Source organism: Melanaphis sacchari, unplaced genomic scaffold (genome assembly GCF_002803265.2).
Source record: "Melanaphis sacchari strain LSU unplaced genomic scaffold, SCAv2.0 Contig33_pilon_pilon, whole genome shotgun sequence".
NCBI lineage: Eukaryota > Metazoa > Arthropoda > Insecta > Hemiptera > Aphididae > Melanaphis > Melanaphis sacchari.
In genome coordinates this window covers 1619749-1644500 of record NW_020271205.1, presented here as the reverse complement: position 1 = coordinate 1644500, position 24752 = coordinate 1619749, and the positions used below count along the sequence as shown (strand labels likewise).

The 24752-nt window shown below is 25.0% G+C and overlaps 2 protein-coding genes across 3 annotated transcripts in view; one reads left to right on the top strand and one right to left on the bottom strand.

Annotated features, from left to right (window-relative positions):
- Positions 1-24752, bottom strand: part of LOC112596688 — a 70341-nt gene that overhangs the window by 5916 nt on the left and 39673 nt on the right. The window contains exon 1 of one of the 2 annotated variants that reach the window (XM_025342453.1): positions 1572-1665. The exons of the other annotated variant lie outside the window; for it this stretch is intronic. The gene's annotated coding sequence lies outside the window, so the exon portion shown is untranslated. Of the gene's footprint in view, positions 1-1571; positions 1666-24752 lie in introns of those variants that run through there. 2 annotated transcript variants of the gene reach the window in all.
- LOC112596699 (uveal autoantigen with coiled-coil domains and ankyrin repeats protein-like) lies at positions 1088-8182 on the top strand. Its single transcript, XM_025342468.1, is given in 18 exon segments — positions 1088-1137; positions 1357-1528; positions 3159-3335; positions 3402-3527; positions 3588-3713; positions 3818-3838; positions 3840-3953; positions 4009-4143; positions 4225-4359; positions 5466-5517; positions 6057-6117; positions 6192-6387; positions 6528-6636; positions 6721-6899; positions 7042-7226; positions 7350-7506; positions 7564-7607; positions 7846-8182. Coding segments are annotated over 18 exon segments (2376 nt in total).

Sequence of the window (24752 nt, the reverse complement as noted above, 5' to 3'; positions counted from 1 at the left end):
TATTTTAGTGAATCATTTTAATTATAAAAGTTCACGAAACATCACATATTTTATACTAAATCTTTCTATTTATCGGTTATATTGGTATTTACTACTTTATAAATTGTACTTAAGATTAACTGTTAACGTAATAATAAAATATTATTGTAATCCTAGATGATGTCTATACGTCTTATTAATGAGCTTGTCCGTTTAAATTATAATAAATAAATAAACATTTAGTTTTTTATTAATTAGGCGTGTCTTTTATGTAATACGATCTCGTATATTTTACCACAAAGCATAAAATTTCATCCCCCGTAATTGTTATCATAATATTATAACTACAATTTCTCTAAATTACAACACATAACTATAAAAGTCGTTAAAAAATGAACCCTATTCGATTCATAAAGAATAATCATAGCACGTAATATGTAAAAAAATTTCGTCGATTATTTTTCACCTATAGATATTAAATATTTTATATCATGGTCTTAATCTATTTTTATTATATTAATAGTCAAAAAAACCATTTCATAACTTCACTGATGTCAAGTTTTTTTTTAGCTCAAAGTTATTAGTTATATAGCTTATAAAAACACCACAAATCATATTATAAATGGTGGTTGTAAAATAACGATGAATGCTCAAAGTAAATTTGCAATATTTTTCAATAAAAAATATTTTTAGGGAAACAATATTAGTCTTGATCTTCAAATAGTATTTATGAGTATAGCCCGTGAAATGTATAATTATTTAATATAAGTATTAGTTTAATATAACGTTAAATGTTTTATGTTTTATTAAAGTATTTTATACATTGTTTGATATATTTTTATTTGCATATATAAATTATATATTTTTTTAAATAAATTTATATCCAAGGATACATTTTATGTTTAAAAAATAACTAGCCACTTGATTCTGTATTTTTTTTTTCAATTTAAAGCAAATTAATTAAGTACTGAAAGAACTGTATTAGATATTATATAAATGCATAATATAATATAGTCTTTTTTTTTTCAGTTTGTAATCGACGACGTCGTGGGGACCGCTTGTGTATTACTTCCACGAAATATAATATAGTCTATCCAAATATATAGCAATGGATTTTGAAAAAGAAGAAAATGAATATATTCCTATTTGGGAAGAATCGTAAGAATCGTATTCAATATAATAATAATTTACAATATAATATATTTATACATAATTATCTAAGCGCTTAAAACTTTAATCTACGTATACTCCATTAATCATTATACACAGCTTGTTATTATATTAATAAACATTTGCATGAAGTGGTATTTTTTTAAAAAAATTTTGGGGGGAGGAGGGGGGAATAAAAAATACTTTACACTTTAAACAATATTACAGACCAGAAGTATACTATGATCCTGTGATACTTGAGCAAGAGTTGGATAAAATCAAAAAAGAATTCGATGAACTTAAATATAATTGCTCCGAAATTAATAAAGAAAATGAAGTGTTAAAAACAGAAATAAAAACAAAGGAAAAAGAAAAAATAGATTTAAATAATTTACATAAAGTAGGTGTTATTTTGAATATTAATTCCAAGAGTACTTACATACCAACATTTACGGTTTACGTCTCTCCAACGAATAAAAGATTGTTCTATAGATACTTCAATAATATTTCTTACGTATAATTTAAAATGCAGTGTGGTTAAATCTGAAATAAAGTTAATGAAGAATAACTCACTGTAAAATTAAACAGAGTTGTTTCATTCATATGGGCAAACTAAATTGTTTAGCTGAATGTTCTTACTCATATATATAAAAAAAAAAAAAATGTAGATTAAAATATTGTAAATATTGTGTTTTAAGAAGGTAATTTTGAAAACACTTTATTCTAGATAAAATATTATTTTTTTAAAAAACTCAAAATATTATTTAAATAGCTAAAATCGTTGACCTTTATTGATGAGTGGTCTACTAAAAATATATTTGAAGACAATTATTAGTGTTAAACGTATGAGATATTATTTTTTTTTTTTTATCTATAAAATGCCTGCAATAATAACATATACCTAAAAGGTTTGTAAAAATACACAGCCATACAAGTTATTTACTGATACATATAATTTAATAGTAATTATAATTTATGGAAATTTTTATAAAGTCAAAATAAAACATAATAATAATAATATAGACTAAAGAAAAAAATGAAAAAAAAAAATGTAATATTATACTCAAAGGTGAGCATTAACTAGTTAAAAAGTTAATTTTTTTAAACTTTTTAACTTTCTAGTTAGTTTATTTTCTAATTGAATTATGAACTTTGTAGTTAAATTGACAGTTGAAATAATTTACCTTTTTGCAGTTAATATTAGAAGATTTTTTAAGTAAAATTGTATTTTTTTAATATTATATTGACCTTCAATAATTGCTATATTATTTATAAAAAAAAATTAATATTTGTTAAGTTAATACATTTTAGATGTGTATAGTTCAAATAAATAAATAATAAATCATGTAACACTGTACAGTGTACATTATGTCCAATATGATAAAAATTCAATAAAATTGTTTTTTATAACTTAATAAATTAAAGATACATTGTCATTATTTTTGTGATATTCATACTAATTAAAAAAAAAATAAATTAACTTTTTTTTAAATTGAGTTAAGTTAATATTTCTTTGTATGTTAAATTTTAACTTATCGAGTTAAATTTATAATTTGTTAACGGTTAACTTGTCGATATTGTGTTCTTTTAACTTAACTTGAGTTAATTATTTTCATTAACTTGCCAACCTTTGAGTTTATATTTAATAATATATACGATTATACGTATGTCGAATAAGTATATGTAAACAACATTAATTATACAAATTTACCATTTTTAAAAAATAATCAGATACTAAAAATCTAATTTTTTATTTTTCGTCGATTTCATGATATATATTTACTTGTCATTAGTAGAAGGGTATATTTCCGATTTATAAAAACTTCATGTTATAACTCAAGTTGGCAAAATGTTTATATTTAATTAGGTACTAGAGAGTAAAAATGATAATTTTTGCAATTATTTATATTTATACAGTTTTATAGCAAAATTATAAATAAGAAACATAATGTTAGATCTTGTTTACATGGATGCATTTATATTAATTATATTATTTATTCATTAATTTAGTTTTTTTTTTTTTTTTTTAGGGAAATATAGTTAAACTATCATTATATCAAAAAAAAATTATGACACTAAATGAAACTATCAAAAAGCTTAATTTTGATAAAAAAAATTTATTAATGGTCGTAAAGTTGTTGAAAGAAAAACGTGTAGAAATGGATAAAAAATATAAAGACACAACGGATAGTTATACGACTTTAATGGCAATAATTTAATATAACTCACATACAAATTATATCCACTATAAGTAAATAAGTAAATATTTTCAGATTACAAACAAAGAACTAGAAAAAATTAATGAACAATTTAAGTTGGAGCAAAAACAAGACCTTAAGATTAAAGATCGAATAAAAGCTGAAAATGATAAAATAAAGGCTAAGATTGATGAACTTCAAGTAAGTTTGATATATGTATTAAATTATAATACAATAATTACATGGATACCGATATTTTAGATTCAGAATAAAGGATTTAAAACACAAATAAATCACCAGGCAGACGAATTACGTTCTAAAGAAATAACAATTACAGGAATGACAAGAGAAAATAAAATATTAGCGTCTAATATTGAAACCGCTTTGGTAAGTCAAGTATCTAATTATGTATTCCAATTTCCAAATACTAATTTAACAAAATGTGTATTCAAAATAAATTAAGAATCCATTTTTTAATCTAATATTCACAGATAAAATTAAGTGATTTTGAAAAAAAGTGTCAAATTTCTCGAGAAAAAAATAAAAACTATGAATAAAGAGTGTTTAGAATCAAGAACTAAGTATAAGGGCCTACTATATGAAAATAATGCTTTAAAATCAAAATTGGTAATTTTTTTACTGATGTTCATAAAATAATTCATTAGTTCATATTTTTATTTAGAATGATTCAGAAGAATTAATAATAACAATGGAAGAAATGAAAACCAATGAGCGTTCGATGAAAAAACAAGTGAATAAATTTAAACGAATGTTAGCAGAAGAGCAAATGGAGAATAAGAAATTAATAGAAATTACTGTAATAAAAAAAAAAACAATTCAATATTGAAATTTTAAAATCTATTTACATAAAATAATACAGGTATGATATGTGTTTTAGCATCAATTGGAGAAACAAAAAACAAAGTATATATACACAGGAGAGGATTTAACATTAGTAAAGCGTAAATTAGCAGAATGCATGGATAAGAATCTTGATTTGACAATTAGATTTAGTAACCTTGATTGTCCTTTCGTAAGATATTATCCAACAGATTTATTAGAATTTTTATTTTATTAATTCCTAATAAGTAGGAAAACATATCAAAAAAAAATTAAATTTATTAAAATTAACTTTTTTGGTAACTCGGTAAGTAAAAGATAATGCTGGGTGGTTCTTTTAATAGTAAATACTCGACTTTGAACTAGTTGTTGATTAGTTATAATTTATAATTATTTAAAAATATATTGTACCTTACCACTTTACTCCACTCAATATTCATATTAGAATTTAGTTAGTATATCTATACTAACTTATAATTAATAGACAATTTTTCACAATTCGATTTCAAATATAAAAGTTTCTAAAAAATTATTTTGATTATAGTGATATTTTATGGTATTTTTTAATAAATTGTAATCATGTGAAACAAAATATTTTTTGTCTATCGAAGCACTTAGTACTTACTATTGAAAGAGTCGCTATGATATATACAAGTTGTATATTTATGTAAAAGTAAATTCAAAATATTTAAATAAATCGATTTTATTGTATTTAATTTAATCAAAAGTATTCATGTATAAGTGTTAAAATATTTTTATTTTATAAATTTCACAAATTTAATTTGAAAATATTTAAATCATAATACAAATTAAATAATATTTAACGTTGTTTATTAAAAAAAAAAAAAAAAAAAAATGATGAAATACATAATATCTTTATATATTTTTACTTACAACTATCTTATTTAAAATTGGTATTTCGGAAATTGCCAACTAATTTTAACAGATATTCAAATTAATTTTTTAAATAATATATTATATGATTATATGAGACCCTCATAAGAGTAAAGATTAAATTAATTCACTATTTTAAAAGTATATTAAATATTGTTTACAAATACTTACACTACACAATTTGTAGTAAAAATTTTGGACTCAATCTTAAGATTTAAAATAATTATTAGTATAAAAACACGTGTAATCAAAATATCTGGTTTTTTACTATTAATTTTTTTTAATTTTCTAAAGAAAATATTCATATTAAAATTGGTCCATTGTTCATATGTTATTTATAATAAATTATATGTACAATAAAAGAAATTTTATATTTAAGTACTTAAAAAAAAATTTACTTTACAGTACCAATCAAAATATGGTAAAATTGAAGATAAGGAACCGAAAATAAAATGCGGTAAATTTCATATTAAATCCAATATCTGCATTATTAGTAATAAAATAATGAATAGGATTTATAATATGACTATTTTTCACGTATATTTCTTCAAATGTCATTCTCAAATATTATTATACTAGTAAATTATTATTTCTTTGGATTATTACAATATTATACATTGAAAGATGGGTAAGTTGGTGATCAATTCAATGATTTCATAAATTAAATAGCAAACAATTTTAGTGTCTATTTTTCTAATATTTCCTGTAAAGTTTAAATTATTAAAGCTTGATATATATTTTTCCATTAAAATACTAAAAATCTATTTATAAATATACCTTTATATAAAAAATTCTTATCACAATTTACAATGCCAAAATATGCTAACTTCAATAAAAATTATAAAATAATGTATAAACTATATAGATGTTTAATTAATTTTTTCAACATTTGAGTTTAAGACCTAGTTAAGAATCTTATGATAAGAAAAATTTGTTCACATATTTTATGATTGTTTAAAATGTTGAAAAAAATGTTTAATTATTTGTTTATTCTAGGATCGTTGAAAGAAAGACACTACGAAAATAAAATATTTGCTTTAGAACAAGTAATCAAAACGTATAAATTTTATTTTATATTTTACATGTCATGAATTACAACATAATATATACCATTTGTTTTTTTTTTAATAGATTACATTTAAAAATAAAAAGTCAAGATGAAAAACAACTTAAATATCGAGAAGTAGTGATTAAAAATATTTATAATACAAAAGCGATTGAAAAAAAATTAAAATTGTCGAACGAATTGCTTGAAAAACAAAAATATCAAATAATATATGATGAAATAGATACTTTGTCTAAAGAATCTAAAATTCAAAACCTTAAGGTATAAATATAAATCATAACCCTAAAAACTATTAATATTTTAAGATTAATTCTCTGATTATTATTTCTTAATTATAATTGGCTAAAGAAAGTATGTAATATTTACAATAAATAATAATATAAGTTTGTATTTTTTAACAGATTCAAAACGACAATTATGATCATCAATGTAAACTACTAAATAGACAATCAACTTTGCTATGTAAAAAAATAAAAGATTATAATTTGAAAATAGAATCTATGAAAAAAGGCACGTATTACCTTGTTATTAAAACATTTGTCTAGCATAATAAGAAATAATGATGTCAATTATAGTTAATTTTTATTTTTCCAGAATCTACGAGAGCAAATAAGATACTTAAAGATGCGGAACAAAAAAATGACGAATTACTATATAAAACTGAACAGTTAAAAAAATGCACAGAAAATATTGAAACGCAGTTACTAAATAATGATAAATGTAAAAAACTACAGCAATCTGAAGTAGACAAAATGAGATATTCTATTGAAGAGGTAAAATCATAACATAATGAGTTTTTATATATTACTAATGAACTTAGTACTTAATAATATTTTAGTATTGAATAATTATTTAACAATAAATAATGTAAATAATAATATTTAAATTAGCTTATTAAAGTATGTTATATTTTAGTTCCAGAAAAAATTCCATAAAATTCAAGAAGAATTGAATATTACTAATCAAAAAAATCATGAATTGACAAACTCAATTACACATTTTCAGACCCAAAGTGAATTTAATCACAAAGTTCAGTCAAAGAATATTAACGATGCAAAATGTCAAATAAAACAATTATTAATTCAGAATAAATTATTAACGTAATTATTATAGATTGAAATTTATATTATATCTACATGTTTAATATTACTAATAATAAGTAGATTTTGAATATTTTTGAACATCTATAAACAAGTAACAACTATGTGAATATATATTTTTAGATTTGAAAACAAATGTCTATCGAAGTTTAAGGATGATAATGAGCTATTAAAATTCAATTTAAGGAATGAAGAACAGAGATTAGCATACTCTCAAAAAAGATTTAATGAATTATTTAACGAAAAAGAAAGCCAGATAAATACAATGAGAATACCTGAAGTATTAGAAAAAAATGATAATTACATTATAAAATTTAATATTCAATGTGTGTTACAGATTGTAATCCCAGATTTTAAAGAAAGTCGGCGTATAAAATATATGTTAACTAGAAAATTAATAAATAGTCGCTCTGAAATAAATGAATTAAAGGAAAAAACCAACTCGTCGAAGTGTAAAAAAAATATCGGATAGTTGGATAGAATAGCACTAATTATTCTTTGACGATATTAACTTCACATTTCTCAGTAAGAATTTAAATTTCAAACTTTGCTTTTGCTTGATCACGCCAATTTTATTTTGTATTTGTGAAAATTATAGCAAAATGTGATTTTTATTTAGATCTTTAACTTTATATGTTTGCCCTATTGTGCCCTTGGGCTCAGCCAAACCCTCAAATCTTAAGACAATTCAAGCGTTCCAGTCCATTTTCCTCCGCATGGTCGCTAAAGCCCCATGGTACGTCACAAACGCCGCTTTACATGAAGTCCTCAAAGTTCCTTCTATTAATCAGACTGCAGCCATCTTCTATCAAAGACTCCACTTCAAAATGCAAGGCCGCACAAACCAACTGATATCACAACTACATACAAAATATCTTCTAGGTAACCCTACCCATCCGACGCCTAAACCGCAACTGGCCCAAAAACCTTCTCAATTAATCGATATACTAATTTAAGATTCTTGTAAAGGTAGCTCTACTGTAAGTTTCCCTTTTCACCGCCACATCACTGTCATTCTCCTCCCTCAAATTTACTTAATGTACCCATAGTATAGATTGTACATTTTCAATAAACGCGATATTTAAAAAAAAAAAAAACTTTATATTTTATCATAGTTTTAAGTCAACAGCTGATACATATATTAAACGTACAATACGCAATTACAAACGTAAGTATGTTTAAATTTCAGTTTTTTATGTATATACAAGTATATTTACGTATACATATAGGCGTTACATCATCTATACTAGATCAGTGTTTTTTTTCTGGTGTGAGGATCGAATTGAAAGAATGATTACAAAATATTATTTTCCTATTAAAAAAAATTATTTGTAATCACGCATAACGAAATTCACTTCCAATTTTATTATATCAAAGAATTGTAGATAAAATGCATTTGAATCTTACTGATAATGCAATTTTATTGTTATTTGTATACTATTGACTATTATATTGATTTTTTGTCTTACAGGGTTAATACCTACTATATATTTATTATAATATTATATAGTATATACACTTAAATAATTGATTTATAGTAACGGAATAGAATCCCTTTGTCCGAGATTAATTAATAATGGACTAATAAACAATTTTTAACAATAACATTTTATCTGCGTGCTTCGAAATGGCTTAGGTGGATAGTTGGTTCACGAATTTGAAAATATTATTTTAGTTTCGTTTATTCACATTAGATAGGCTGACAGAATACAAAAGTTGTTCACTAATAAGGTATACTATTATCGGTCGTTTAGAAAAAAAATCTTTTAAAGTTTCATTCTTAGTCAAGTGTGGTAGTGCACTATCTGTACGATGTTGCATGAAGTATGTCCATCTCTAGCGATAGTGTATATAACCGACCAGAGTGCGCTTTCCACATTCTTATTTATTATTTTATTTTTCCTCGTTTATTATTATTATTATTGTCGCCGCATTTGGCTTAAGTATTTAATCGTATATTAAGATGCCTTTACGGCAGTAAGGCAGGCCACCCAAAGTGCTGCACTACCAACCAGAAAAATATAATATAATATAATAATAAAAATTATTTCAGACCTCACAATGATTCAGGTGTTACAAAAATAAACAATAAATGTATAATAATAACAACTATGGACCCGTCGGTCCTGCAAAAAAAACACACTAATATTTGGTCGACCAATACTCACATGTGGCTATGTCAGGTAATGCGCGCACCGGTTACGTAATAATAATTTAATACAATGAAAATGACAGCCGCGTGCGCGATTAGCTGGCAACAGCCACCGACGACGAATTCAAAAACAACACAGCAGTAAATGACGAATACGAAAACCACGACTCACAATGATTGTTGGTAACAATAATGACCGCCCTAGACTGGGGAAATAAAATATGATAACGTCGACAATAAAAATTGTTCCAACGATATTTATCAAACAACCAATTCACGAAATCACAGACAACGTGGTTTTCTTCTGCGAACAATGAATGACGAACAATACGGACGGAGCTCCACGCCTCCACCAGACCGCAGCAACGAGCAAAAAAAGAATGAACACGAAATCGGAAGTACGAGCCGGTCCGACACACGATCGAACCGAGCTCGACAACATTGAAGTATGAGACGAAAGCTCAGTGTCACCTACACAAATGAAAAACACGCGAACTTATGGAACTGTCGGTGTCACTGAGATCAATGACTTGAGAAAACACGAAACATATTAACCGAATTTGTTTCGACCGCACACGCGCGATACGGAAACGGAACAACGAAAACATATTTTAAAACGAATGTGGGATAACGGCCGCGCGCACGCACCGGACGGTTATCACACAACAGCTGTTGTCAACCGTACTGCGGTGTCGCATGACGCGAACCGATATCCAGACACGAAAATTGACGAAACGATAAACCCCGCCAAACGACTAACAATTTAAAATTCCAGTGTTGGCGACAACAATTATTATTATTAATTACGTCTGATAGAATTATATCAATAATTAAATATTTGCAAGACCATTTTTTTCTATTTTACCATAAGCATTTTCACTAGGTATACATATTTCACTACAATTTGTAAAAATAGGGTCAGCGGACGTCTCATGGGTGCTTGAATAATTAAATGAGATAAAGTATTATACGTACAGTATTTATTATTTTGCCGTAAGCTTTTCAGGCAACACATTTTTTTGACTTGTTTTAAAATCTATTAACGATACCCGTCACTGGTATTTAAATAAAAATGTTGTAATAACTTCTTTAATTTTTTCACACCGGGTTTTAGTGCATATTATACGCGAGCATACACAATATATAGCTACTGAACTGCAGTCCTTATATTTTTAGTAAACCCTGACATAGTTTTAAATTGGTTGGGTAAAGTACGGATTTGATAAATCATATTTTAGATAATTTTTATCGTTATAACTTATAATGGTTTTTATCTATAAGATAAATAGGAGGACATATCATTATAATGTAAAGCTCTACGCCTCTCTATATATATATGATGTCATTATACAAAAAAAAATGTGTAATATGAACTTTTTTATATAAAATAAAATAGGGGCTGTTATTCTGCATTAATAATAGATATTATATATCAATAAAATATGTTGGAAAATTATTGTCCTTAAATTCTACACTGGCTATAAATACTTTATGTGATCGTTGATATAGTATTACACTATTATTAATGTATTGTATTGATAAAAAAAAAAAAAAAAATATAGAATTATGGACATTTTGGGCTTGGACGAAAATGAAAGTATCTCATATATATATTTAAACATTTTATTATTTAATAATACATCCTTATGGTTTTTACATTCTTTACGTTGCTAATTTTCTTACCGGGGAGTCTCTTATAAATTTATATTATATGCATATTATATATACAAACTACCATTGGCGATGTATAATAATTAATTCCTTAAGGCTTAAACTGTGCTAATGGATTTCCAAGATAGCGGCTTTTTGTTATGTAGATGATATTACATAAAATACCTTTGGCGTGTGGAGAATTTCAATTAACACTATTATTATATAATTATACCGAAAACACCGCAGAGAAAAAAAACGATCGAACAAAAATATACAGGTTATATCAGTTATCTCAACCGAAAAATTTGCAAATTAATGAACATTTTTTTATTTAAATCCAAACATTAATTAAAAAAAAAAAAAAAAAATTGGCCTGGATATTTACTTCGGATTCAATAAATCTATCAATTCCTTTAGAGATAAAATGCGTGTTTATGCGCATAAATCGACGAAGATATTTTAATTCACCATTGAAGTAAATCGAAATTGTTTGGCTAATAATATTTATAAATCTGTAATTATTGTTAAATTATATTTTTAAATTCAAATATACGGGATTAATTAATTGATAAATTGTGAAATAAGAAAATTGTTTTTGAAATTTTGGTTGTGTTTATGTTGTGGAATTTCTACGTATACATTTCGCACTAAATAGTATTATACTTAACTATTGAATAAGTTTATCCTGTCGTAAAAACGTTAACAATCGCAAAAGGGTTCGATATTATAATAATATTATGCAGGTACCCAACATCGTTCCAGTTCATAATGACGATCCCGAGATCGTATATTATAATACTTATACTAGGAACTATTTCTATTATATGTATAATACATACGCTCCCCGCGTGGATTACGTTCCAAATGTCATACAACAGAAGATAGAGGTATATTACAATTCTCGGACTACGGTGCATTTAATATATTATTAAACCAACTGACACGACGACACGGAGAAAATGTCAAAAACACAAAATCACTTATATTCTTAAATGATCTATTTAGATTGAACGATCACTATTAAAATCGCCCAGATGGTCAATATATTATGTACTAACTACATAATATTAGGTAAACAATATCGCGTTCGCTCGTTCGAATGACGTTCTCTCGTATCGAATGGCTTATATTAGTCTTGAATTTCTCAATAGCCTCAATCCTGCTATAGTTGGGTGTGAGTTACGTAGATTATCCGCAGTTCTTATTAAATATACACAACCAAGGACCACGAGAATAATTGTTTACAATGTGATGCTACATTAGTATGATTACAGTAGGTATGCAAGTTTGACTTTTTGTGACACACACAATACAGTAAATTGATGATTGAATTTAGCGGAAATATTTGTACGTACTATCTATGTATAAAACAATATTATGTTAAAAAATTATTTACAACATTTAAAAAATACAACACAGAAGGTATAAATGATAATTAAGTAAAGTGTAAATACTTTGGTCCGATGTAACGAACCGTATAATATAGTCTGTTGGATAGTTATACTTCGTCGAGTACATAATAATATTATACGCAATGTAGGTACACCGTATACTATATTTAGTTAAAACATTTTACATTTTTTGTTTCAATCGACGAGAAACACGCCAATGCTGCAGATGACTGTTGTTTTTGTACACGTATGGTAACACCTGACCTTTTTATCCGTTTGTTTGTGTATGGCGTTTTTTCCGTACAACCCATCGATCGTAAAAATCGCGCGTAACACACTGTGTATTGTTTACTACTTTTTTAAATTCAATATAAAATATGAACGCACGAATACTTACAGTAAACATCCATAATAATAACGCGTCGAGCTCTTCAGAACGATGGAATTGAAAAAATTGCATAACGCTTATGGAATACTGTCTCAGAGTAAATAATATGTTTGATACCTACACGGACGTCCCGAAAAGTCACGATTTTCCGAAAGATTTATTTGCACAACACGAAAATGATAAATACACATATGGCATACGTACAACCTACCTTTACTTGCGTATCCAATTAAATTCGTTTCCTGGGGCGCACTGTAAAATGTACATACCAAATGTAGTCGGATACATATCACTATAATTTATCGCACAATTTTTCAACAAACTGACGACGCTGTGAATTATTTTTATCACCCTCGAATTTCGAGTAATAGTCGATAGATATTGGGATTCCGGTACGCGTTGGGTTGTACGTATTATATATACCTATAAATATATATAAAAAAATAAAAAAAAATACGTATAGTAGTCAAACAGAGTAGAAGGTCTTATATCTCATCATGGTTCGGATACTTTTCGATATACGTTTTGTTTGTTACTTATTAGCGCGGAATGCGATATTTATGAAAATATCTGTGCGTGATATCGTATATTCGTCGTATTTATTGTCCATCTTATTGAAAACAAGATTCTATTCGACAAATACATTATTACAAAATAAAATTATACATTTTTCTTTCAATATCGTCAAATATCCGGACTAAACCGTTCTACCGTTAATGTTTTGAGTATATTATATTTTATCTAATTTAATCCAATCACCCACGCCACGTTGGTTTAGTCCAGCCGTGTAATACATCGTTTGTAGCTTATCAACACATACGCCAACAATCGACACGTATGTTTTAGATATCTAACTATAGAATTTTGTACTTGTCAACTCTTCTTAAGGAAGGACTGAGAAGATTATAGGAAATAGGAAATCTTGCAATTTAAATTAACAAAACTTAAGCTATATGGTCACATGCTGGATTTAAATAAGTTAACTATAGTGTGAGTCTTGTATATCTTGGAAATGTGGTTAAAAAATATAGTCTAGATTTATTGAGTATGTAGGTGTCGATTTTTATGAGAAGGCCAGTACGTGTAGACGTCGATTGAGATATTAATATGATTCTAGTGTTTTGCGAAATATTTTAGGTTTGTCCATCCAAATGATTTTCAATTAAAAAAAAAAAAAAATCCCTCTACTTAATTATTGTGAATGATGTTAAAAAGTTTTTATTTTTTTCATTCGACCACTGTATGGTTACATAACATTATATTATAATATATAGCCAAATACAATTTATATGTATAACAGAAAGGGTTCGTTATAGGATATAGAGAACCGATAAATTAAAAATGCAACTTATTGTCGATGGCGGAGTTTGCACACATTTAATAATATCTATATGTAGCAGTATAGGTAGCTGGACTAGCTGGTATATACGTACAATAATATTGATTTCCCGGTCTCGTTATTTATCGCTTTCCACCGTATTATTTTTTTTTTTGTTTCTTGTCACTATTTTAGTTTTTGTTTGACACTCACACAAACTATATACCCCTGTGGCTCTGTCCATCACCAACTTTTACAGTTCACCATTATATAATTACACTGAAAATGGCGAAATTCCGAAGCAGGTTTTCGGCTTTATATTCATTGCGGTCTACTGGTTATCGGTTGCTGATATAAATTGTATTGATTTATTATTTTCGTTCGGACGACTTGCTTTTCCTCTATCCCGATAGTCGTTATGTCATTAAAAAGGTATCGGATCTTACCACATACGTTTTCGTCTAGCCATGACTCTACATATATCTATATACCTAGATTGAGGTAATGGTAAAAGCAATATCACGCGTGGTTCTTCTATACATAAACGTATTTACGATACGTAGGTAAATGCCGGTCTGTCTGCGATGACCTATGATCACTTTTTTTGTAATCTAATGTGGATTGATTTTTTTGTAATAAATATAGCTATAATTTTACCATGATATTGAAAACAATTGAAAAAAAAAACAAAACATTTTTCAAAACATGATAACTTGTATTCGATTTTTTTTTTAATGAAATAACTTCAAAATTAAAATTATGTGATTAACAAAAATAATCACGATAATAATAAAAATAATTTACCATTATTGTATAAAATAAAAATATAGACGATATTATGCATGTTATAGATAGGTACATAATTAATAATGACTATACGCAATAGTATTCTATTTAATTATTTAAATTCCTGTACTTTTTATTAAATGATTAATAATATTTTCTTAGGTTTGTGGTTCTATTGTGATAGATATATCTTTTCAAACTGATTTTAACGGGATGATACAATTTAATTCTACTAAGAATTATTTTTAAAATTAAAATAACATGATGATAATATTTGCCGTTGATAAATGTCCTATAATTATAAAAAAAAAAATATATATATATAATTGTTAATAGAGTTCATAGGTTTTTTTCATGAATATTTTTAATTTCTTATTAGAGGAAAGCGAAAAGTGGTGGAAAATGAATATTGGAGGAAAATAGTATCTCATTTTTGAAGGAAAATGCTTATGGAAACTTTTGAATGTGAATTATCGTTTGATCTTTATTCAATATTTGTGATAAATGTAATTTCTTTGTAAGTCAAGTACGCAGTTGTAGTAAATAGCGCATGCGTAGGTATCAATGTAGTATGCGTGTGTGCTTTGTAAGTGAAGACATCTGGTCATGACTGTAGCACTATAGTTGTTATCATTATACATCATAATATCTAACTTTAAAACTTATAATTAAATTGTTTGTTGAAATTATTGCGTGACGTACTGACGTGTATGTAAACATTGTAACTTAACACTTGAACAACTGGATTATTAAGTTACAAGACATAAACGTTGGTAATGGAGGTTGTCGTCGTAGGCTTACAAAATACGTATCTTTTAGAAGTAATATATTATAATATGTAGTACGTTTTCAATTTTATGATTTATTGTTATGATCATCATAATATAATTTGTTTTATAATAGTTCAAATTAAATTTACTATTGTGCAATATTAAATTCTTAGAATGCCAAAGTCACATCACTATTATAAATTGATTATGATAAATGCATTTAAGTTTACTTATAGACATTTTATATATACATATATATTGCATACATATCTATATTTTCTCAAACTCTATTGATAAATTGAAATATATATATTGTACCTATAAAAAAAATAAATACCATTTTAATAATATTATTAAAACACTTTATTTAGATGTAGTATCGCTTATACAAAATGATAATATTTTCTTTGTGGATATATAAATTATGCTAAAATGATCAATGCGACACTGATATAAAAGTATAATGAATGTCAACTAATCAAAGCATTTTACACAATTTAATATTCATATGGAAAACATTATATAGTGTTAATATATTAAGATTGATAATAAAAAATTATTTATAAAACCTACTATAAGTGCTATAATAATGCGTTTTTAATAATTAAATACCTTAAAAAACTGTCACGGTATCATTCATTTTACAGTATATGAACTCAAAGTTCAATCGTTGATAAAATTACTCAATTATATTGAGGTATTTATGAATTAACCAAGAAATTATACATAACACAACACTCACAAAACCAGAGGTTTTTAGCAATTCTTAATTATGTTACAGCTAAATAATCTACTGGTCTATTGCTTTTGAATCTTGATCATTTATAAAAATAAAACTTTTTTTTTTTTTTTTTGTTTAAATGTATTCATGTATAACAGTCACAAATTAAAATATTTTTTAAAATAAATTTAACGTAATAGATTTTTTTTTTTTTTTGACAGCGATTAATTAATTAAGTACATAAAATAAATTAAATGTCGTTCTTTATTAAGTCAAAGAACTTACCAAAGAAAAATACCCGAAAAACACCTACAAGATCTTTTCTGATTTTATCAATAAAATAATAATTTAAAAATTAAGTACCCCAAATGTTGAAAAAAAATTCTATAGAATTTAATTTCTATAAGTAGCTTGTAACTTTGACTATTTTTCAGTTTTTTTTATAAGTTTTAGAAACATAACTTATAAAAAAACACACAAAAAATTCAGTAATCACTTAAATCTAAGGGATACAACCACTGGAAAACTTCCCCACTCATGCTCCCCGATTCTTTCTTACAAATTTACTTATTGTACGCATTGTAAATTTTTGTATATTTTGTGTATTAAAAAAAAAAAGTTCTAGAAAACAAAGTGCTCATAAAATAAGATAAAAATATAAAACAAATAATTTCATTCATTAGAGTATAAAATATTTGATGGTTATCACTATTTTTTATTTCTAAATAATATTATTGGTGTAAAAAATAACTTAGTATTCATACTTATTATAAATAAATCTCAATAAACTACTTAGGTGATAATATGATTGTTATTAAACGGAAAGAAATAAAAAATATAACTACAATTCTTTAGTATTAAACCTTTTTTTAATTTTTACATAGTTCAAATTAACGGCTATTATTTTTAATGTCGATAGCTTAGAAATTAAATATAGTACTAATGGTAAAATCTTTATTATTTATTTTACTAAAATATATTTTGTTGCATAATTTGAACAATTTATATTTAATATATTAATTATAAGCTATTATAACTCTATAGGTATTTATAATATGAGACGATTCAATCAAAGTTCAGCCATTCGACGATAGTGATCTTGTAATTTATTATTAGTTGTTTTCTGTTTGAAACATTGGAAAATTACATTGAAGAGAGTTAAATATGTCGAAAGACACTCATAAATCGTTGGATTTATTTCATTGTAATTATATTCTCTGGGGACAAAAGGGACAATTCGCTTGAAGACGCATATGATACAAACACACATCACAGCAATAAACGACATTTGCATTCGTGTTTCTGTTTTTTAAATCTCTACTGCCATAAATTCCAAAAAACATCATTGTCAGTTCGTCACATCATAGTTTTTACGCGTTGGGTGTAGTAAGCAATATGTTGTATTGTTATTTTTTACTTAGAAAGCGTTTTGTAGTTTAACTGAAATACCAATATTTTACATAAGTAATATGAATAATGAAATCATAATATTCCTAACAATTGTAAAATGCGAGTATTTACCTATATATACATAAATCCCTACGTGTGTATAATTAGTAATAACTATACTTAAGTGCCTAATTGAATTTAAATGTATAATATAATTTACCTAATTATTATATTTTGAAGCCTCGTTATTATTGCATAAACGACATATGTATTTATTAGTTATTAGGTAAATAATTAAAATTTTTATTCACATAATATTACGTTGTTTATTTGTTGATAATTAATATTCTTATGTTATTTTTTTCTTCCTTTAGAAAATCCGATTACCCACGTCAAAAAATGTCACTAAATAATATCACTCGTATTATGATATCTAATACAATAGCATTTTATTTTAACAATATTCAGATATTCATTTTGTGTTTCTATGATTTTATCAATAATTGAAATGTTTAAAAAAAAACTATTTTTATGCATATTTGAGTGCATTATGCTATTATTTCTAAATTCTAACTTACACACATAACACCTAATACGTATATTAAAAATACAATAATAAACTGTATCTTATATTTTGAAATAGCAATATATTTTTATAGTATAATAATATTATAACAGAAATCAGTTAAAATTAAATAGTAAAATATTATAAATTCGAGAACATAGTAGCTTAGAAATACATCATTATCAGTTATTATAGTTATATAATTATAACTATCAATAAGTTTTGTATTTTTTTTTTTAAATATGAGTCTTGAAAATACGTTTTATAAAAATATTTAAGTTCAGATTTTTAATTTGAAAAATATAAAAAATATGTGATTGAATACCGTGTAAAAATGTAGATACTTTTAAATATTTTCATTTTTTATAAATATATTCAATTTTTTAAAATCAATTTAGCGGAGTTTTTAGGAATTTTTTCTCATATCTTAATTTTATAAATCATTTTATACAATGTGATTTGACGTAACAAAAAAATTGATTAATCTATTTTTATTGTTCGAATATTTAGTTTAGTATAAATCATACAAAAATAGATGTTATTTTGACATTTCAGAGATAGAGCATTATAAATGTTTTCAATTTCAAAATAAGTCCACGAGGAAAACTGTGTTAGATATTATTTATTATTGTATTATACCGGTGATATGTTATATTAGTATTTGGAATTAAATTTGTGTTCTATACCTCTGTATATGTTTACTTGTAAAATTTTAATTAATTTACAAGTTAAAATAAAATATTTAGCACACTTTTATTATTAGATATACTTATAGAGTATAGTAAATATTAATTTTAAAATAAGTATTTAATTTTAAGTAAATCAATACTTCGAAAAAGCATTTTAAATATTTCATTCAATTATTTTTTTCAAAACTATTTGAATACTTTAGTCAACTATTTTAGAAGCTTAATAAAAATACATTAAACCAAAATTACATACATACGAGTATATACTTATATAGTGGCATATTTAGGGGGTTTGAGAGTTCCTCAGATCATAAAAAGGAAAATCAAACAATCGTTACCACAAAGAACTACATTTGTATAGCATATTTATGTTTTGAATATGGTTTGTAAACACCCCCAAAATGTCTCAAAATACGTATGAAAAAATAAGAATATAAAACGTTATTATTGATGTATATAGACAAAGTAGCTGCTTTAGATGTATTTTACTGTTAGAAATTGAAAAATAAATATGAATGTCAATCTAATAAAATAAATATTTTGTCCATATTTTTTGCGACCATTTGATTTATCTCGAGCATTAATATTAAGTTAAGTCAACTGTATAATATTTGTTTAATATAAAATGTGTCTTCTAATCAAATTTAATTTTTAAATGTTTATTGATATTTTATGATATTTTTTTATAAAATATATAATAAGAAAAAATAAGAATTTTAATGGTAAAATACTAAAAAGTTAATAAGTATTTTATTGAAATATAAAAATACAAATATTATGGTTGCTTATGATACGATTTTTTTATTATTTTTTCTTATGTCAATAATACATTTTTTTTATTTAAGTAATTGATAATTTTTAAAATGCAAATTTTGAATTTTTACTGCAAGTGGTTTATTTAAATATTTATATTATTATGCTATATTATTACTTATTATTTTTAAAACGCACATGTATTTTAAATTATTAAATAATTATTAAAATTTACATCTGTCATATTTTTTGAATAATATTCGCGCTTAATTTTTAGTATTTTTTTCTTTTTTTTTAGTACCTAGTCACGTTATTTATACCACCATCGTGTTATATTATTCTACCTACGCATGATTGATTATTATTTTTTTCTGTAATGCGTTGGCCGTTAGGGGAATCTTCTTTTCGTACCTATAGGTTTATGTATACGAAACGTGTTTGTTTTCTTTAATATATTCAGTTTGAAGAGAAAAAGAAAACTTTTTGTAAAATGTATACAATTTCTACATCCAAGGATTGAACGATATCCAATCTGCCATAGGAACTGATCCTATCATGTCCAGAACGATTCGTTGTTATACGTAGGTCTAAAGTTTTAAACATTTTATATTATTGTAAAATTTCTCGAATCACAGCAAAATGCATCAATATGTGTAATAGTGTTACGAGACTAATGCCAATATCTGATAACGTGCACATTTACATTGACTTGAAATATTCGTTTTTTCAAAAAAAATATAATATATTAATTGGAATTTATTTTATTATAGTAATACAATTTTATGTTTACAAGAACTGCTGCTTATTGGTTGTATTTCTTATATCATCAAATAAATTGTTTGACTTTATGGGGGAATATCTAATTTTTTTTTATTTAATAACTATTTAATGACATGAGTGATGGTGTAACCACGCTTCTAAACTAAAATTACTAAAAATATAAAATATAAAAGTTTTTTATTGATAAACTTCAGTCGAGCAGAGTGAAGAGAGTACAATTTTGTGGGTTACCAAATTTAAAATTATTTTTATGAACATTTACTGTAAATATCAAACATTAACAATTAGATTTTTTTTTGAATGCGTCACCAATTAGTGTTTAAAAAAATATATTATTCTTTAAGATATGCATTTGAAAATAAGAATTATCATAAAGAAGAATTAATTTTTTTTGGTAAAAACCAGTTTAAGAATAAAATTAATTAGAGTTATTCGTTTCATCCGTTTTTCACATTATATGAGAAAATAAAAATAATATGAAAAAAAAATAAAAATTGACCTTAAAGAAAAGTTTGATAAAAGCCAATCATAATGTTTTAAAAATAATGGAAAATATTATAATATTTAGAGAAGTATATGAAAATTATAGTTTCATTATCTCAGCTCTCTGCGTGTTTAATAATTACAGTTTCTAGACACGTAGGAAAGGTACCGGAACGGGGAAATAGGACAATCGTACGCAATGTCTCTGTGACAAACTGTATTTTGGCATGACGATCATATAACATACAAGTGTTATACAAATTAAAATATGGTAAATAAAAATAAATTCAAATCATTATTATCGTAAATTTATTTTTACAGCTTTGATATTCTATGAACTGCATCCGTTGTTTGTTTTTCTCGAATGAATAATATGTGCCTTTATATTATTGAGAGTTAGTGTTGCCGTGTTTTGTCTCAGCAATTTTCAGACATTTTTTATCCGTTATTTATTTTTAAGATATGTGCTGATTTATTTTTTAGATCAGAACGGGAAACGATAGAAATACATTATTATAATGTTTGCATATTGACATTTTATTCAAAAGGTAACAACGATATAACGTCTTAAAATAATACAATCTATATAGAGTTGAGATTGGTTTTTAAAAAGGTTTTGAATTTGACAAAAAATTATATTATACAAATTCGATTTTTATTTGTTTTTCAATTCATTTTATGAATTATTAGAAAATTTTTAAAAAAATTATCTTCATTTGTTTTTTTTTCTGTTGGTCTTAAGTCAGTTACAAAGGCTAATCACTATAATTACTCAAATAATACATTAGAATGAGTTACAGTATTTACGATTGATTACCTATATTTTAATTATAATTACATTATATTTTGTTAATTGGATTGTTTAAAAAATGTTAAATTTACATAAAAAAAGAAAACTTAAGTTTTAATGTCTTACAATGTTTTATTTTATGTTAAAAATAACATTAACCTTATACGTAAATAATAATAATAAAAAAAGATATTTATTATTTTATTGAATGATGGAAATCCATTTTATATAATGGAATTTAACTTTATTGTAGAATACGTTAGCTGTAAGCCATTATTTACTATATTTTTAGCTTAATGTATATTTTTATCAATTGATGGTCGATTCATATAGTTTGCTTAAAAAATTGATTGGTAAAATTATTATAAGTAGAAACGGCGTGTAAGCCTCATTTTAAAGAATAGTTTTTATTATATATTATTTATATTTTGCAATTTATTTTTCTATTAAAGCATTACATTATGTTAAAACACATCCATTCCTCAGATCAGAATCTAAAATTCAAGTTTAGGTAAATGGATATTTTATTGATTTTATTATTATTTTTTGAATCAATGACATTTTCTCCATAATATATGGAACAAAAAATGTATAGACTAAAATAATTTATCTATTCAATACTTTGCCAAAAATAGCTTTAATTGTTTAACAGAACAGAAAGAATTATTTTGATTTGTATTACAGGTTTTATATGCTCAATTGAAAAAGTTCAAGGAGGGATACTATGTCACATTCAAATGTATGTTATTACTGCTAACTACACAAAAAATGTCGATCGTCACTAACTTCACCCGTTGCTTATTGTTATTTCTATGTGATATAACTTCTCCAGGGAAATACTTGTATTGACTTTTGCTTATGAGAATGAATCGTTTGTCACAGGGCATTTTCCGTTGGGACACACAAAACGAATAATTACATTTTTATCGAATCGTCCAAAACAGGGATAGTTACGAATGTTTTTACGATAGAACACAAAAGCAGTTCTTCTCACTTTAATTGTCTAAAGGCTTTTGCACATCTGACCTAGATTTGGAGCATATATAGACCTGTGCGTTTGGGGTGATTAATGGATGGATACGCACATAGAAGAGAAAAAAACAGCATTTGACATGTTTATATCGTCAAGTGCTTTTATAGAAATTGTGGGGAAAAAATAAACGTAGAATAAAATTTTGATATATACATTGGTTATATTTATAAATATTGTTTGTCGATCAAAGAAATTATATTTTATACTTGGAAGTACATATAATAGAAGCATTTTATAAATAGAATTTCTAATGTTTTAAATCTATAATTTTAGAAACGAGTGGATTTTTATTTATTTGTATCAAACACTTTTACTATAGTGGAAAACATGCTTTGATTTTCAATCTCGAGAATGATTTTTGTAGAAAATTAGATGCAGTTGGTACTTTGAAGGGTCAGAAGTAAAATATTATTGAAAAATAAAAATAAATAATTAAGGAAAAATGGTAATATTTACCGTGTCTGAGGTTTAAAATTTAAGGAAACTATGTATTTACTTGTAAAATTATCATAATTCGTCAAAAATTTTTCTTATTTTGATATAATTCAAAAATAAGTGATAGTATGCACTTGAAATTTCCATTAAATGTTTAAAATATTATAATTTATATCAAATGCCTTCGTATTTATAATAAAATTCCCAAATATATTTTCCACGTTAAAATTACACTATCATAATCGACTTTAATATATATTTTTTATTATACCAGGTATTCAATAAGTTTGGAAATTATTGTATGTATATCTATGTTTTAATACCAACGCAGATCAATAAAAGATAACACTGACAACATTTATAATGTAAATTATTTAATAACCTTATTAATTATATCATATAATTGCATATCAGTTCCCAATTAGTCTAATGACTGTTTCCAAACATACTGAAAACTCTGTATACAGTACATGTACATTCGGTGCATAAAAATCTTCATTGTAACCTTGGCGTGTAAAAGGATAGTATCATTTACACAATTTGTATTTTGTTATATCGTGCATTGCGTATTGTCATCTAATATAATATCTCTACGCCGCTGAGGTTGAAGCACGAAAGTGTATTCAAAAGTATAACACACGGATCTTATAAATCAATTTACATCGTTTGTCAAATTGAGTTTACATTATGTGATTATTGCATTATAAGGTACACTCAATGCGCTTCCGTAAGTTTTAGACGGTTGTGATTAAAGCTATTGCACACCCTTGTACTTAACGCTTTACAAAATAATACAGCTAAAGGGCAATAATTTAAATTTCAAATGTCAAGACTCAAAACTGTTAATATACTTTAATGGAAATACCAGTAATATTGCATATTATTGATAGGTACTCAATATTCGCATACGAACGATGATAATAATTACTCCTCAAGACTCGGTTGATGTAATATAATTATTAATTATTATCGTTATACGTCTTGTCTTTACATTGTTGTAATCCGGATTATTGTCTTGGTTTTTTTTATTTTTTTATTTTAATGACACTTTTACTTGGACTTAATGTTCAGTTTATAATTTATTCTATTTTAAATAGTCCAAAGACATTATAATTAATCCTTTACTACTTTACTGCTTACAAGAGTGTATGTCATACTCCATAATACGAATATATTATTACGGATATTGACAATTTAATGAAAGGAATTAATTATTAAAATCGAAATTAAATAGTCTAAATAACGGTAATTATAATTTTAATCAAAAAAAGAATTTTTTTAACATGTATATCCTTATCAAAATTTTAACAATAATCAAAATGACTTGAATAATTATATGTGCGATAATAATCCATATAATAATTATAGCAATCAGTTTAGCATTTTAAAATGTATGGCAAGACATGAGCTTTTTATTTAAAATCCATATT